General features: G+C 46.6%; 1 protein-coding gene across 1 annotated transcript in view; it reads right to left on the bottom strand.

Moving 5' to 3' along the window:
• Positions 1 to 7,315, bottom strand: part of MBOAT1 (membrane bound glycerophospholipid O-acyltransferase 1) — a 97,549-nt gene extending 90,234 nt beyond the window's left edge. Inside the window, exon 1 of the mRNA XM_081294405.1 lies at positions 6,792 to 7,315. Coding sequence (XP_081150531.1) covers positions 6,792 to 6,890 — 99 coding nt within the window. The 5' untranslated portion in view covers positions 6,891 to 7,315. The remainder of the gene's footprint in view (positions 1 to 6,791) is intronic.
• Between the last annotated feature and the right edge of the window lie 11,134 nt (positions 7,316 to 18,449).

Below are 18,449 nucleotides of genomic sequence, written 5' to 3'. Positions count from 1 at the left end.
CCCCTAAAGACAATGCAGCAGCTGGGTGGCCGAGGCAGGAAGATCGAGAGTTCAAAGCCAGCCTCAGAGGGTCAGGAGGACTTAAGCAACTCAGCGAGACCCTGTCTCTAAATAAAATCCAAAAAGGGGATGTGGCTGGGGATGTGGCTCAGTGGTCAAGTGCCCCTGAGTTCAATCCCCAGTACAAAAAAAATAAAAGAAAAGACTATGCAAAGCCTTCAGTCATCCCCAGAACCCCTACTTCCTCCTTGAGGCCGCCTCTTATACCCTTCAGAAAATGAAAGTCCTTGAACAACTTAAAAAGTCCAGTGCCTTCCCTTGGCCATAGCAATGAGTCCCCAACTTCTGTTGGCAAAAGAATCACCAGGGAGCTGGGGATGTAGCTCAGAGGTAGAGCACTTACCTAGCACGGATGAGGCCCTGGGTTCAATCCCCAGCACCACAAGGGGAAAAAAAAGAAAAAACAAACACAAAAAATACAAGAATCACCCATGGAGCCTCCTGGCCTGTTATTCAGATCAGTAGGTAGAGGCTGGATCTCAAAGACAACCATGACAACAATTTCTTGGGCACACTAGGGCTCTACCACTGAGATACATCCCCTCCCCTTTTTATTTTTTATTTTGAAGGACAGCCTCACTAAGTTGCGAAGGCTGGCCTCAAACTTTCGATTCTCCTGCCTCAGCTTCCCAAGTCACTGGTATTGTGGGCATGCACCACTACACCAGTTATATTTTTAAAGGATTGAAAAAAAACAACATCAAAAAAAGAAAAAAGAAAATTTTATGACACCTGAAAATGTCATGAAACTCAATTTTCAGCATCCCTAAGTGAGGTTGGAGGGGACACAACTGTGCCCAACAGCGTACATGTTACCTATGGCTGCTTTGATGCCACCCATGGCAGAGTCGAGCATTTGTGACAGGGACTGTATGGTCCAATGTCTGGCCCTTTATAGGAAAAGCTTGCTGACCCCTGGTCTGAAGGTCAAGTGCCTTCCTGGGGCCCTGCTTCCCTCTGCATCCCACATTCCCAGAGTCCACACAACCGCACCAAGAGGAGCAGGGACGCTGGGCACCAAGCAGTCACTCGCAGGGACACTGGGTTCCCGGGAGGAGGCAGACAACTTCAGGCCTCACGGCTCTTCCCACCCAGCATGGCCCTCCCCACTTGGCCTCACAAACTCTTATTCATCCCTCAAGACTCAACTCCTGTCCTGCCTCAGTGACAGCCAGACCCCACCCCCTCCACCAGCGCGGCCGGGCTCTGCGCCCCATGTCCCCGTGCCCCCTGCCCCTGCCTGGCTCGGTTCTCTTGTTCCCAGCCATGTGGGTACAGGTCCCCCAGCTCCAGGGAACCCTGTCCAGGCTCCACCCGTGGCGCCCTGGTTGGGGTGTGTGTCCCACCTGGTGGCAATTCTGTGTTCACGTGGGCCTCATCCCCACCTGTCATGGCCCCGAGGCACCTGCGACAGCGGTGACTGGACCCTTGTCGTCTGCAGCCTAGACAAATCAACTCCTTCCCATAAGCCAGGCCTCTCCACATCAGACCAGGAGCAGGTGCCCATGGGGACGTCAATCCTGAGGCCGCGGAAACAACGGTGGCCAAGGAAGGAAGGAAGGAAGGGGGCCTCTCCAAGGTGACGCGCCGGGCCTGCTGTGTGTGCGCCATTCACGGGAGCCTGCCTCCTGGAAAGCCCAGTGAGGGCAGGCTGCTGGAGGCAGAACCCCGGGGCACAGCGGGGGCAGCCTGGAGAACAGCAGGGCTGGGCCTGGGCGGAGGAGCTTCCTCCACAAACAGGATCTGCTGTCCACCTTAAGAACGCAGCTCCTGGGGCTGGGGATGTGGCTCAGGGGGACACGTGCTTAACCTGTGCCAGGCCCCAACTCCACCCCAGCACCAAAAAACGAAAATGAAACAAGGTGTTGAAGTTTAATAATGTGTAACTCTGGCACATATTGTTACTGATGATCAGCTTTTATTGAGCACCTACTATATCCTGAGAATGGAAAGGAGGATAAAAACCCAGACCACAAGGATTCCTCAAACGAGTTTGGAGTTCAGCATATGAACCCAGTGAGATCACGATCTTGTGATACAACATTTGCCAAGTGTTAAATGCAAACAGCAAAGTCTACAGGCGTTCATTGTGGCCTATGGGCTTCCTCTCTCTGTTCCCCAGGCACCTTCTAGAAACCTCTGAGTGGCACCACCTGTATACTTAGCACAGGTCTCGACTCCTCCATTGGTAGATGAGCTCTTCCAGGACGGGGAACTTAGGGGTTTCTTGTTTTTTTTCTTTTTCTTTTTTTTTAATCCTTCCTTTTCTACCACTCAGCCAGGTACCTGGTACTAATAGGATTGAATAAATATTTAATGGATCTAATAATGACTGTGGAATGTGAGCCGAGCTTTCAGTGAAGGGCAACACTTAGATAAGAACAGGACTAAAGGTTGGCCTTTCCAAGCGCGACCAAGGGAACCAGCCAGGTGACTGAAAGCTCAGGGCAGGCTGAAAAAACCAAGGTCACGGCCCCCATGGGGTGATCAAAACCCACTGTGGTCACCACCAGTCACCAGCGGTCCAGAGTGCCAGGTCTTTAAAGCTGGTCCTCATTCCTCCAGATGGGACTGCAACAGAAGCTCACCTGAACAGTCCTAGATCTTTCCTGCTTTAATCTCAAAATCAGTTCCTAGATTCTTACTTCCTGATCTATTTTTCCTTTTTTCCCCCTAAATTGTTGGGGTGGGTAAAATCCTGGCTTAAGACTGAACTGAGGGCTGGGGATGTGGCTCAAGCAGTAGCGCACTTGCCTGGCATGCGCGGGGCACTAGGTTCCATCCTCAGCACCACATAAAAATAAAATAAATATATTGCATCCACCTAAACCTAAAAAATAAATATTAAAAAAAAGACTGAAATGACCCTTGGCATATACAGTCTGAGGGCACCTAACAGGTAAAGATACCAGATATCCTTGGCGTCCAGAATTTGTGGCCACCACCAGAAGGACCTCAAGGTTGGGAAACAGTCTCTTTCTCGACTTTCAAAGTTCCCAGGACCTCCAAGTGCACCACACAAACAAATAACAGCAGCGTTACAAGATCAGTCTGGAATCATCTTTCACCATTAGAAGGTTCTAGTGACTGCAGATCACGCCACACTCGGCAATCAGAGCAAAGTGGAGAGGCATGAGAAGACGACGTTTAGAACTCCATTCTCTGTTCCTTGATTCCCCATAAAAGGGAAAGAAAAGCTCCTGCCTCATTCACCCAGGGTGAGTGCAGCTCTGTATCTAAATAATCCAAGACCTCCCAGGGGACAGCGCTCAAAATGCAGAACAGGTCCCAAGTCCTCAGGTGTTTCCTTTACACTCTGATCTGAATTGCTACATTGTATTTCTCTCTAACTAAATACAGTGACTTTGCCTTTAACATCTTCAGTAGTTTGCCTCCTATAAGTCCCTAGAAACAAGGCTGAGGGTGTGTCTCAGTGGCAGAGTGCTTGCCTAGCATGTGTGAGGCACTGGGTTCCGCCCTTAGCACCACACAAAAACAAACAAAATAAAACCATTCTGCCCGTCTACAACTACAAAAAAAAAAATAATAATAAATAAAATAAACATTTTAAAAAGTCCCTAGAAACCTCAACTTCATCCTTAATATACATATCACTGTACACAGGCACCCTTTAAGGGTGCCCAGAAGCTAAAGAGACAAATGGAAGAACCAGATGAAAAGTAATAACGAGTTCTCCACTTGCAAACCAGGTGCTCAGAGATGTTCAGTTTTGCAGATAATCAACTCCCCGACCCAGGGACAACCAATCAATCAGAAATTATGAGTCAACGCAGGAATTACCAAGACCCTGAGGACACGATTCGATGACTCCAAGTGGCACATGAAGAACTATTTGGGTAACTTGATGTGCGTTTTATAATTTTTAGCTTATCTTGGGCTAATCGCCACTCTTCCCTGGGACGGGGACTGCATTCCACCCTCCACCTCACTGGTCCCCATCCTGTGCCCCAGGAAGGGCCCCAGCAGACAGAAAGAGAAGGGCCAAAGTTCACTGCTTCCCGGTTAGGGTGTAGGGGAGGGGTCCACAGGGCCATGGTGTGGACTTCTTCCCTTTTCCCCAGCAGCTGGAGATGTGGGTAACTCAACATCCTTTTCCTGGCCCTGCTGGGAGTGGGGCCCAGGGCCTTGTGCCTGCCAGGCAAGCACGCTCTCACTGAGCCGCACCCCAGCCCCTCCGTCTTTGGTTCCCTGCCTAAACCAGTCTAAGCACTAACTCTCATTTCAACCAGTTAAATTCTGTTCCTTGCCAACACCCTGAGGCAAGGATCTTCCTAACCTAGGGCACTCTCTCTGTATGAAACTTCTTAGTCCCAAAATGTAGATCTTACTGCCCTCTCCTACTTTACACACAGGGCATGGAGGCTCCAAGAGGGTAGAGAACCAGCCAGAGGTCACAAAGGTAGTTGGCTGGCAAAGCAGGAATTCATCCAGATGGGTCTGACATCCAAGTCCTTAGAAAGCTTCAAAAGAGTGAAAGAAAACACACCAACCTCTCAAACTCTCAGGCCACAGTTTAGCCTCAAACCACATTATTTACAGTCTGGGTTTTCCCTGGGTCTAAGATAAGCTGCCTGGGGCACTGCCCTATGGGTGCTTCTTTCACCAACAGTCATTCAGACTGAACCCAGCAGTGCACGCCTGTAATCCCAGAGGCTTGGGAGGCTGAGGCAGGAGGATGGAAAGTTCAAAGACAACCTCAGCAACTTAGTGAGTCTCTAAAGAACTTAGCAAGACCCCATCTCTAAATAAAATATAAAAAGGTCTGGGATGTAGCTCGGTGGTAAGCACCCCTGAGTTCAATCATCGGTACCAAAAAAAAAAAAAAAAAAAAAAAGTCATTCAGAGTTGACCTTGTTGGAAAGTGATCAGGACAACCTAAGACCTAACAGATGCCAAGTGTGTCATTTCCTTGGCACACATTTTCCCCTGGGCTCATTCCAGAAATCCCCTAATTCCTCTCAATCTTAAATACCTTTATGGTTCCTCCGTTCTTTTTCATAAATTAAAATCAGAGATCCAGGAGATGGGGGATGCAGGTGAATGCAGTTATAAGCGTTAATAACTCTACACTAGCACCTCGAAGCCATGACCCGTGGGGTCCTTCATCTGTATCTCTGTACAAAAAGCTCCCTGGATTCTCTTCTCTAGCAGTGCAGGATGCATTTTTTTTAAATGCAATTAAAATAAATTCCAATAGGAAGTGGAAAGATAAGTATGAAATAAATCCCCCTGAAGGAAATTCAAGACAGAGCTATATTCCATTTCAGAAACAAAGTATTTGCTGTTGTGTCTGCCTCTGCCTGTGTCCCGGGCCTCTCCGGCCTCACAGGCTGAAGAGAGACAGAAGAAGGCATCCATGCCCTCACCAGACACTCTCCCAAGTTCCTGATTCTCTGGAATTTGCAATAGTCAGATCCTCAGAGTGGGCCAGGGAGAGGGTGGCTCAGTAAACAGTAGCTGAACAGGGCAAAAGGCCAGGGCCGCTTCCTCATTGCTGGAGGAATGAGAGTGGAAAGGGAAGCAGGTAGGCGCTTGTCAGAAAATGAAAAAGAGCACCAGTGGGGGGGGGGGGGCGGGGGGAGGGGGACCCGGCAAAAACAGCGCAAAACACAGAGGCAGGCGCTTCTCCAGCACGCCCTGGCACAGAGCTGGTCCAGCCCCAGGCCCCCAAGGAACAGGAGAAGGAAGGTAGCCTGAAAGGCTGTAATAGCAGCAGACAATTCCTGGACAGCCCCAGAGCTACCTGGGGCCCTCTGCTCCCACTCACAAGCCTCCAACCTCTGGAATTAACAAGGTCCTCAGAAAACAAAGTATCCCTTTTCCTCACTCCTGCCTTTCTGATGGCACCACACAGGACACAAAATAGCAGTCACACCTGTTGGCCCAGTCTCACTGATTAAGTCTACAACCAGGTCTCTCATTCAAACCCATGGACTGAGAGGTCTGCAGGTCAGTCGGGATCACCTAAATTAAAATAATAAAGACTTAGCTGGCCTGGCTGAGCCAGCGATCCCGCTGTAGGGAGGATCCAGGTACAGAAGGATGCCAAATTCAAGGCGGCTTAGCAATATTGTTCTCAAAATAAAAGACAAAAAAAAATTAAATGTTTAAAAAGTGTTAAAATGCAGCTCAATGGTGGAGCACCTCTGAGTCTAGTCCCCAATACTGAAAAAAAAAAAAAGTTAAAAAAAAAACTTGACTACAATGACGGAGGAAACACTGGATTCATTTATCAGACCATCTTAGAATTTGAACACAAACCAAAACTTGGGGGGGGGGGGAGTTCAGTCGAACTTGCTATGCAGGTGTACAGAATATTTTTTAGTACATTTACAGAAAGAAGAACATTAAAACCAACTAAAAAAGAGAGAGAGCCAGGCTCTGTGGCCCACGCCTGTAATCCCAGCGGCTCGGGTGGCTGAGACGGGAGGATCGCGAGTTCAAAGCCACGGACTTAAGTCCTTCAGAGCTGACCTGAGCGCCAGGCGCTAAGCAACTCGGTGAGACCCTGTCTCTAAATAAAATACAAAATAGGGCTGGGGGTGTGGTCCAGTGCCCCAGGGTTCTATCCCCGGTACGCCCACCTCCTACCCCCGCCCTAAAGAAGCCCACCTGTCCAGTACGGGGCAGGGGGACGGGTGGCTGTACTTTCCCTGACTTCGGGGTGGCGATCGCTCGGGCGCCGGGGTGCCCGCGCGCGGCGCAGTTACCTGGTCCAGCGGGATGCCCAGGAGCTCGCTGAGCGGGTGCAGACAGGTGGAGCCCGTGGTGCGGTAGGACGCGCGGGGCGGCGGCGGCTCTGGTGCCATCCTGCATCTTCGGGAGGCGGCTGCCCCGGCCCCAGCCCGCGCCACCCTGAGGGGCGTCCTCCTCCCGGGCCCGGGTGCTGTGCCAAGGGGCGGCCTCGGCCTGGCTCGCGGGGCACCGTGCGGGAGGGTGGCGACGCGCACCGGCGAAAACGCTCTGGGCGCAAACTTGGCGCTGGCGCAGCCGCCACGGGCCTGGGAGGCCGGGCCGAACGCGCCGCGCTTCCCGCTCCCCTCCTCTCTGCGTCCATTGGCCCCGCGGCCGGGGACGCCCGGAGGGGGCGGGCGGGAGGAGCCGCGGGCACTGGGAGCCGGGCCCCGCCTCGCCCTCCGCGGCCCAGGGGGACAGCGACGCCCCTTCCTTCTCCGGAGCTCGCCGCCCTCTCTCCCCGCCCACGGAACTGTCGCACCCGGTGCGGGCGCCTGCCACCCGGGAGCAGCCCCGGCCCCACCCTGTCCGGGTTTCGCCGCGGTCGCCGCGCCCTCCTCGGGTCCCCGCGCCCGCCCGGGCTTCCTGCGCTTTCCTTTCCAGCCGCGGAGACCCCGGGTCCCCGGCACCTGCCTTGCTGGGTCCGGCCGCTGTTCGGACCCCCGATCCCCGCAGGCGCGGGCCACTCACGCACACTCGGAGGACCGCTCACTCCCGTGGGCTGCGTCGCTTTGGGTGGAGAATTACTTTACCCGGGTCAGGAGCGCGTTTACTGTTCCAAGACGCGCGTGGTCACGATGTATTTGAATGGAACGGCCCTAAATAAGGGTCCCTTGCCCCTTCACATCGTCCCAGGCCCCCAACACCCGTGTGTCGCTTGGGAAAGTTTCCCCATTTATTGATAGATTTTGAGAGATATAAAAATCTTAAACTGGGCGTGGTGGTGCGGCCTGTAGTCCCTACTACTGAGAGGGAGGCAGGAAAATCGCCAGAGCACAGGAGTGATCAGCCTGGGCAACGCAGGCAGATCCCGTGTCTAAAAGAAATATCCAGAAAAATCCCGCCGATCCTTTCCAGGAATTTCCGGATGTGAGGGGGTGAAGCCTTCTGGAAGCCGCACTCTGGGCATGTGGGCAGGAAGCCAAAACCCAGCGCCTGTGGCCCCTGGGTTCCCCTGGGTTCCCCTGGGAAACATCTGGACGCCATCACTTGGACGAGGGTTAGCTGGGGGAGCATCCGACCCTGCAGGCAGGCGGGGACTTGGGGCAGACCTTCTGAAAGTGGCCTCCAGCTTCAGATGACCTGAAAGCCTGTCAAGCACTGATACCAACTTCCTCCCCAGGGCAGCGGCCTCTGCTGCCCTCTCCAAAGTTTCAGGGTTTCATCTCCAACAATTGCACCCAATAGCAACTTTCCAGGCCAGAATTTCTCCATCGATGTCCTCTGCCAAAGAGAGGTAAAAATGTTGCTGCCACCCTCCTTGACCCAGTAGACATTTCAGAGGAGGTCATCAGCAAGCCACAGTCCCTGCTTTACTACACAAGAAAACTCCCACCTCCCCCCCCCACACACACACACATACACACACACACACACACACACACACACACACACACGTGCAGGCCTATGACTTGGGGATGACCAGGCTAGGCAGACTCAGTAAATATCTCAGAGTCCTGGGAAATGACCAGACTTGAAGCAGTGTCCATCTTGTCTTGAGCAAGACAACAGCTTAAGTGAGGCATTTCAGATGGGAAGGGGCCTGAAAGTATTGTTTGAAAGAAAAAGAACCAGGAAGGGTGGGGTGCACCTGCAGTCCCAGCTAAGGGGGACACCCAGGAATTTGAGGTCAACCTGGGCAACATAGTGAGGCCCTGTCTGAAAAAAGAGAAAGTTGAAAAAAAACTGGGAATGGGTTTGGGGAGCCACTTAGATGCAAATAGCCAGAAAACAGAAGTAGGCCAGTTTTCGTCATATTTCTGAAGCAAATGCTTCAGTTCGTGGGTTGTTTCGTGAGCCAGTCTAGGCTCTTGAGACTTTCAAGAAAAGTCTTCACATAGGCAGGCATAGAGGGGGTGGGGGTAGTCCTCCGCAGGTGGTCTTTCCCTCAACAAAACACAGATTATGTAGTCTGAAATTTTCACTTGAAAATGAGTGACTGGCCAGATGTGGTGGCACACACCTGTCATCCCAGCTACTTGAGAGGCTGAGGAAAGAAGATCTCCGTTCAAGACAGGCCTGTACAATCTCCCAAGACCCTGTCCCAAAAGGAAAAAGAAAGAAGAAACCAATAGGAATGTAACTCCGTGGTAGAGGGCTTGCCTGGCATGTGAGAGGTCCTGGGTTCCGTCTCTAGCACCACAAGGAGGAAAAAAGCAGCAATTATGCTTGGATCCTGTAAAGAAAAGGTCACAGAACTCAAAATCTTTTTACAATTACTGCTAAAAGAACCATTAGATGACCCAGGACCAAGAGAGTGGGTCAGGTCCACGACCCATGAACAGGCCTCTGAGGCGGGATATGATTCTAACAGCTGCACCATGGTCATCTGTTTCCATCCCACGTCAAGGTGGATTCGTAAACACGTTAGATTCCAGCATGTTAGATTCCACTTTTCAAAAGCAGCTGTTTCAGTTGCCAGTTGTGACAATCCAGGTGGAATTCTACTCATCTCTCGTTGTAGACAGAAAACAGGCTTAGGGAGCTCAAGTCACTTGGAAGTATTAAGGGAGGTTAAATAAAACACATCTGTCTGATTCCGGAGCCTGGACTTTGGGTCAGCATACGTTGACTCCTCTAAAACAGGAGCCACCCTTCCCCGACACAGGCTGGTCATGGCATTCCTGTGGTCAGGGCATTACAGCTACTCCAGGCACTTGGGGGTGGTGCCCAGGCCTGTTATCGCCTGCAGTCTTTTGGAGCTGGATATCAAACCCAGCTTCTTAAACCTTCCTATGGAACCATGCTCAAAATGAATGTTGTTCAGGAGATCCGCTGCACATCCTGAGACAGCTAAAGGCCTGGCACCAAGACCTGGAAAAGATTCCATCCTATTCAGGAAGGCGATACCGTGGACTACTGAAACACTCACTGCAGTCACATGCCAGTCCAGACACAACAAACGGCAAAAGTGAATTAAGACCATCCTCAAAGTTCACGAAAGGTATAAATAAGCCTTCAAAAAGAAGATGTCAATGATTCGACTTCGACCAGTCGAGATTCTACCAAAGATAATCAAAACCTCCTTCAGTGATAGAACTATGTAAAAATAAAATGGCCCTTTTAATAATGTGTCTATGTAATGATACTCTGTGTTCAGAGCATATTCATTTGTATCATTTTCTTTGATCCTCCCAACAACCGTTAAGAGATCAGAAGGGCAGGTGTTATTACCACCTTAATTATTAAGTCATCATCTCCATTTTATTCATAATTCCAAGTTTCCAGTCACTTGCAGCTCGGTTATTCAGCTGGCACACAGCAAAAGTAGAATTCAGACTTAGGCATCCCACTGTTGCTTTTAATTATCAGAAATCTTTTTATTATACTAGGAGTCCACCTTCAGGAAAACAGCAGAAATGATTGCTTGCTGAGACATTAAACTCCAGGATTAACATTTGAGATCTAACACATAGAAGGGCCAAAATAGACCCACTTTGGGGTTTTGTTTTGTTTTTTTGTTTTTTGTTTTTGTTTTTAACAGTTTCTTTAAGGATTATGCACAAAACTCTAGAGAATGTAGGTGTTGCAATCAGTGCTGTTTCTTCGTGTTTTAGCTCAATTGATCTGTGTTTACTTGGAATGCATATTGCTACCTGCCAGTCAAACATGTTTTCCAAGCTTGGGACTACAGCTAAACATTGTTTTTATATTTTTACACATTCAGAAAATGAAGAAACCAACTGACCAGCTACCCCATCTACCTACTGGCAGAGTTACTGTATTTCCCCCTTAGAACACGGTATCATTTAGTCATTTGAGATAAATCAAGACAAATCATCTCAGTGAGCTAGACCATCACATCCATGAGATGTTGATATGAGCCAGGACAACTGAACCAGTAACAATTCTGAAAGAGAGCAGTCGAGAGAATGCAGAGCAGAAATCAGTTACCTATAACTGGGTGCAGAAATAAAGCCTGCTCACAAAACGCCATCAATTAGAACTACTCAGAGCAATATTTTAAAAAGTGATTTTGGACAGCTTCTCAGTGGTCATCACTTGAGCCTGAAACACAGAAGAGGGGCAGGTAATAAACATCCCAAATTCAATTTTCTTTCTTTCTTTCTTTCTTTTCTTTCTTTCCTTTCTTTCTTTCTTTCCTTCCTTCCTTTCCTTCCTTCCTTCCCTCCCTCCCTCCCTCCTTTTTTCTTTCTTTCTTTCTTTCTTTCTTTCTTTCTTTCTTTCTTTCTTTCTTTCTTTCTTTTTTCTTTCTTTCTTTTTTCCATACAGGGATTGAACCCAGGGGTGCTCAACCACTGAGCCACATCCCCAGCCCTTGTAACTGTTCAAGAAGTATTATCAGTTCTGCTAGGTGAAGCGTACCCTTTGTGAGCTGACATTATTTTTTAAAGAATGAGGAATGTTTTTATTTATTCTTTATGGGTATACATGACAGTAGATATATTTTGGCATATCATGTATACATGGAGTATAATTTCCCATTCTTGTGGCTGTCCATGATGTGGAGTTACACGGGTCGTGTATTCATATATGAACATAGGAAAGTTATGTCCAATTCATTCCACTGTCTTTCCCATTCTCAACCCCCCGTCCCCCCCATCCAATCCAGTGAACCTCCACTCCTCCCTCCCCACTGCCTATTATGAGTCAGCATCTGCACATCAGAGAGCATTTGATCTTCTTTTTGTGTGTGTGATTGGCTTATTTCTCTTAGGATGACAGCCTCCAGTTCTATTCTTTTACCAGAAAATGCCATAATCTCATTCTTCTTTATGGCTGAGTAATATTCCATTTTGTATATGCACTACATTTTCTTTACCCATTCATCTGTTTGGAGGTACCCAGGTTGAGCTGCTATAAACTCTTGCCTATGCCTGCACAGGCATTGGGAATGGGTTCCCCTCAGTGGAATGGGCTGGCTGAGAAATAAAAGCTAAGAAAAACAGAATGACCAACAAAAAACCACAGGACACAGAAAGTAGTTTCAAAAACAGAGGCAGGACAGGCGAGCCAGTCAGAGGATGGAGCTTCTGTATTCTGGCAAAACGGAGCCTGCACCTGCTCCATTTATATCAGGGACATCAAAGGCAGGGATAAGGTGTCAGGGCGGAGTCCTGCTTCCTGGTGTCTTGCAGGCAGCAGGTTGACTAACACCTTGGCAGGTCACGCCCATCTCAGGTGCTGAGTGGGACCTGGCAGAGCTTGAGGGGACGTTCACGTGCATCGGGTGATCAGTCCCTATGGGGGCGCCACGGGAGGTTCCCAGTGACAGACTTGTCCCCTATTCAAGAGCAAGTCATGGCAGCTGCAGTAAAACAGGCTTTAGATGCCAGGCCAAGAACATGCTACAATTGTCAACAAACAGGACATTTTAAAAGGAGTTGCCCCATAGGAGGAGGGTTTAACAAAACTAGGTATCAAAGGAGTAGAATACCGGGTATTTGCCCACGATGCCGTAGAGGGAGACATTGGGTTAATGAATGCCGTTCTCAAACCACCATAGAGGGTACTCCATTATCAAAAAATGAACAAGGACAAGGTGTTTATCCACAATATCGTGGACAAAGGCATCGGGCTCCGTTGTCAAAAAATGGACAGGGGGTCCCAATGCTCCGGGGCCCCAAACCACAAATATACGGAGCACTGGAGGAACCCAGCAACCCCATCAGGGTAGTGACCAGGACACATTGTCCATCAGATCCCTCATCAGACAAACCAGAGGGAACGCAGGGTTGGACATCTGCGCCTCCGCCAGATCAGTACTAACTCCAGAGATGGGAGTTCAAATCATTCCCACAGGAGTAAAAGGACCTCTTCCCAAAGGAACAGTAGGCTTATTATTGGGACGCAGCTCTTCTACTCTAAAAGGACTTTTGATAAGTCCTGGGGTAATTGATCCCGATTATGAAGGTGAAATAAAAATTATAGCCAGTTCTCCAAAGGGTATATCAGTAATTTCACCAGGAGATAGAAAAGCACAGTTACTAATAATACCAAGCCTACATGATAAATTTTCCAGTCATGCTGTAGAAAGAGGTTCCAAGGGATTAGGCTCCACAGGTGTAGATTGGGCTATGCTTTCTTTAAATTTAGATTCTCGCCCCATGCTAAAACTAAATATTCAAGGACATGAATTTAATGGGCTACTGGATACAGGTGCAGACCTTAGCATCATCTCTTGTCAAGAATGGCCAAAACATTGGCCATTACAACAAGCCACTCAAACGCTTCGAGGCCTAGGAGTGGCAACTAATCCCCATAGAAGTGCAATGGTATTAGATTGGAAGTATCCTGAAGGATGTGAAGGAACTATACAGCCATATGTATTGGATCATCTTCCCGTAAATTTATGGGGACGAGATGTCTTAGATCAATTAGGTTTGACATTAACAAATAACATCAATCAAAATGCACCCACTATTATGGCTATACAAGGTTTTAGGAAAGGAAAAAGATTAGAAAAACAAGAACAAGGTATAGCAGCACCAATACAAATAGATCAAGGAACAGACAGACATGGGTTGGATTTTCACAAAGGGCCACTGAGACAATAAAAATTACACGGAAATCAGAAAGACCAGTATAGGTTCCTCAGTGGCCCTTGACTAAAGAAAAGATACAAGTAGCCCATGATCTGGTCAAACAACAATTAGCGGAAGGACATATACAACCTTCTGTATCTCCCCATAATACTCACATTTTTGTCATCAAAAAGAAATCTGGTAAATGGAGATTATTGCAAGACTTAAGAGCCATTAATAATGAAATGGTCATTATGGGACCTGCTCAATCGGGGATTCCTCAATTGTCTGCTTTGCCAAAAACTTGGTATGTTTTAGTTATAGATATTAAAGATTGTTTTTTTTCAATTCCAATTCATCCTGAGAATAGTCCACGTTTTGCATTTACTATCCCTGCACTGAATCATGAAGGTCCTGATCAGAGATATGAATGGAAAGTACTCCCTCAAGGGATGGCTAACAGCCCAACTATGTGTCAAATTTATGTCAACAAAGTAATCCAGCCACTTAGAAATCAAAATCCTGAACTACAAATATTTCACTATACGGATGATGTATTATTAGCACACAAAGCTAAAAACACATTGCTAGAATGTTATGCCACACTTACAAATTTATTAAAAAATTATAATCTAGAGATAGCAATAGATAAAGTACAATTAAATTTTCCAATTAATTATTTAGGAGTTCTATTATCCTCAACCATGGTCCGTCCACCAAAAATTCAAATACGAGTAGACCAACTCAAATCACTTAATGACTTTCAAAAGTTATTAGGAGACATAAACTGGATACCAACAGGAGAGTTGGGACCTTTATTTGATATTCTAAAAGGTCCATCAGATCCAAATTCACCCCGAATGTTAACGCCTGAAGCAAGAAAGGCATTAAAAATCATTGAAACATATATGGAAAATATGCATTTGGATAGAATTGATATAAGTTTGCCTTTATTATTTATTGTACTACCAACAAAAAATATTCCTACAGGAGTATTTTGGCAAGAAGGTCCATTATTGTGGATACATTTATCTTATTCTCCTAACACTATTCTTACTAGGTAATAATGAGTTAAATACTTGGGCAATAATCATGTGCAAATCTAATGTTTCATTTGATAACCATCTAATCCTTTATTGTCTTTTTGGTCATTGCATCCTGTAATTTTTCCAAAAATGACAAGAAAAACACCTATCATGAATGCTCCAAATATATTCACTGATGGGTCAAATAATGGTACAGCAGCAATAGTTACACCTGATCAAACTTTTACATTTTTAGTACCCAAACAATCAGCTCAAAAGGTAGAGCTTAATGCAGTATTACAAGCTTTTGTGATGTTTAAAGATTCTGTATTTAATTTATTTTCTGATAGTCAGTATATAGTTAATGCTATAGTATCCCTTGAAGATGCTGGTAGGATTTCCCCTTCTTCTACTGTTTTCTCTTTGTTTTCCACTATACAAAGTTTAATCTGGGACAGAAAAGATCCATTCTTTATAGGACATATCAGGGCACATACAGGATTGCCTGGAGCCCTTAGTTTGGGCAATGATTTGGCAGATAAAACTACACATGACATACATATTTTCTCTACACTAGAAGAAGCTATAAATTTTCATAAAAGGTTCCATGTCAATGCTAATACTTTACAAAAGCGTTTTAAAATAACTAAGGAACAAGCTAGACAAATAATAAAACAATGTCAAAATTGTGAGACCTTTTTACCACAAGTTAATCTTGGAGTCAATCCTAGAGGATTGATACCTAACCATATTTGGCAGATGGACGTCACACATTTGCCAGAATTTGGAAAATTAAAATATTTGCATGTTACAGTTGATACTTCTTCTGGATTTTTGATGGGCTCCCTTCATGCCGGAGAAAAAACTAAAGATTTTATAGCTCATTGCTTACAAAATTTTGCTACTGTGGGCATTCCAAAACAGTTAAAAACAGATAATGCCCCTGGTTATACTCCTACCTCTTTTAAACAATTTTGCTCATCATTTGGCATTACTCATATAACAGGAATCCCATACAATCCACAGGGACAAGGCATAGTTGAAAGAGCTCATCAAACTATTAAAATGTACTTATTAAAGCAAAAAGACGGAATTGGGAAGGGGTATATATTCCCCAAAGATAAACTTAAAATAACCCTTTTTACTCTAAACTTTTTAAATTTGGATTCATCAGGACTTAGTGCTGCAGAAAGGCATATGTGTCCAAAAAATGTACATAAGCCCAAGGTACTTTGGAAAGATATTCTAACAGGACAATGGAAAGGTCCTGACCCAGTAATTGTCTGGAGTCGGGGGTCTGTTTGTGTGTTTCCACAGGAGGAACAGCAGCCGATTTGGATTCCGGAGAGATTAACTAAAATCCTGACCCAGTGATTGTCTGGAGTCAGGGGCCTGTTTGTGTATTTCCACAGGGAGAACAGCAGCCGATTTGGATTCCAGAGAGATTAACTAAAGCAATTTCTACAGACCAAAAAGAAGATGATTTGGCTCAAATCCATAACAGCTGATATCCAAAACTCCAATTTGGCTATCCTTACATCTGCGACAGAACCAGGATGCTTTTTTCAATATCTATTTTATTATTGCCCTTTCCCATATCATGAAGTTCTATTTTGTTTTTTTGAGCTCATACAGACCTAGGTTAATGTTTTGCTGATCAGTTCTATTTTTTTTGACTATAGAGTTTTTAAACATTGCAATGGAGATTTCACCTGTAAAAAGTTATAAGGCCTTTACTATTATGTTATGTGTTATATGTATTATATTATGTGTGCACACTTGTGTTTTGTGTTATATGTTTGAATGTACGTATGTCCATATATCATATATGATGAGCGCTCATGAAAAAATGGATCCAAATATTTTTTTTATTCACGTGATTTAAATGGTTTAATTTAAATTGGGTAAATAACTATTAAGAATTGTTTTAATATGTAAACAAAAAAGAAGGTTAACAGATCTGTTTGTTTACTTTCACCTTTCCTTTTCATTATATTTAATAATTCTCACCTTACCTTTTCATTATATTTAATAATTCTCTTCAAGATAATGTAAATTGTTAAGAAAATTGTTTTCTTTTAGTGTCTTCTGGAATGTTACACAATTTTTTCTTTAGCCATTATTGCCAGAATTCCTATCTTCATCCCAGTGCCGGTGAAGACAAAGATAAAACTAATCTACAGCTTCTGCAATAGCCATCACTGAACTGCTTGCAGAACTTGCCTAGACTATGTGCAGAACTTGCAGAACTTGCCTAGACTTGCCTAGACTATGCATTGTGAACTATCTGTTGGTGCAGCGACTTGTGGTAGTGTTGGGGTATTTTTGCTGATGATGTCATTGGTGGTACAATTTTTCCAACAAGAGCCATCAGTTGGCTTGGTGTATCTTCCTCCCTTCTGCTTGTCATGACAAAGACCTCTCCACAGGTGTGGCTGTATACTGGACCGGTAGTCAATGACGGGTAAGATCCAATTACAATGGTACCAACCTAAGACAGGAGGCTGACGCCCTGAGGTCAGCTCATCCGAAGACGGGTAAGGACCATATGTAGTATTGGACAACCTAAGGCAGGCACGGTCCCCAAGCCACATGCTTGTTGTTTAAACAGAGAGGGGGAGATGTTGAGAGCCACAGCCAAAGGGGCCCCAGCAAACTTCCAGCTGCCAGCAAACTTCCAGCTGCCAGCTGATGAGTGGCTCACAGTGGCCCCAACAACATCTAGCTGATTGGCTCCTCTGTGGTGATGTTCATTGGGCTGTTTCCCTGCCCTTCAGACTGCCAGCTGATGAGTGGCTCACAGCGGCCCCAGCAACATCTAGCTGATTGGCTCCTCTGCGGTGATGTTCATTGGGCTGTTTCCCTGCCCTTCAGACTGCCAGCTGATGATTGGCTCACAGCGGCCCCAGCAACATCTAGCTGATTGGCTCCTCCACGGAGCTGCTCATTGGGGGACTTCTTTGGCTCCGCCCACGCGACCCAGCCAATCAGCCTCAAGAGCAGGAGGATTGTGGGAGGTGGTGAGGGTTGTGTGGGGGTGAGAGGCTTGTGGGAAGCCGGTGGTGGCAGTTGGGCTCTGAGGGTTTTTTCCTGAGGAGCTGTTTTGTTTGGCGTTTGTAGTTCTAAAAATAAAGTTAGTTTCTTTTGACAAGTGGCTCCTGAATTGTGCCCAGCCAGACTGCGGCAGGCCATGATGTCCAACATAGTCCAGCCCAGGGACGGCATGTGACAGTGAACACTGATGTGGCTGCGTCACTGTAGGATGCTGATTTTAAGTCCCTTGGGTATAAATTGAGGAGTGGGGTGGCTGGGTCAAACGGTGGTTCCATTCCCAGTTCTCTGAGGAACCTGGGAGCTGACATTTTAGCTTAGGTTTTTTGAGAGGAGACGATTCGCATGTCCTTGCATATCTAAGTGGGGTCAGTGGTCAGAACTGAGTCATGTCAATGCACTGGGCACTGCTTGACCAGACCCCATCCTGCCGCGTGGTGGTGTCTCAGAGTCCCTTGACAGGTCGGGTTCGTCTGGCCCCAGCCCACAGCCAGAGGCCAACCTTCTCAGTCCTGTGTCCACTTGTGTCCACTTGTGTCCATTTGTGTCCACTTTTCCCATCGCTGCTTCTGCTCCATGTTTCAGTCATTGTCATCTTGCCTGCCACCCTCCTGGATTGTCCTGTGATCTGGGGACGTCACGGTCGGCCTCGGTGTCACTAGGCTTTGGCCAAGTGCCCAAGGGCTTCTTGGAGAAATGAGCACAGTACTTGGAGTGTAAGTGGACACACTCCTCGCCATTCTCTCGTGGATATTCAGAGACTTTATTTTATTTTTTTCATATTTCCTGCTTCTTTGGCTGAGCCCCAAATAATCACTATTGCCAAAGAAATGTCCTGTGGATGATCAAGTGT

The sequence above is a fragment of the Spermophilus citellus genome, assembly GCF_964194105.1.
Source record: "Spermophilus citellus genome assembly, chromosome: 5".
NCBI classification, from domain to species: Eukaryota; Metazoa; Chordata; class Mammalia; order Rodentia; family Sciuridae; genus Spermophilus; species Spermophilus citellus.
This window is presented reverse-complemented; position numbering and strand designations above follow the sequence as displayed.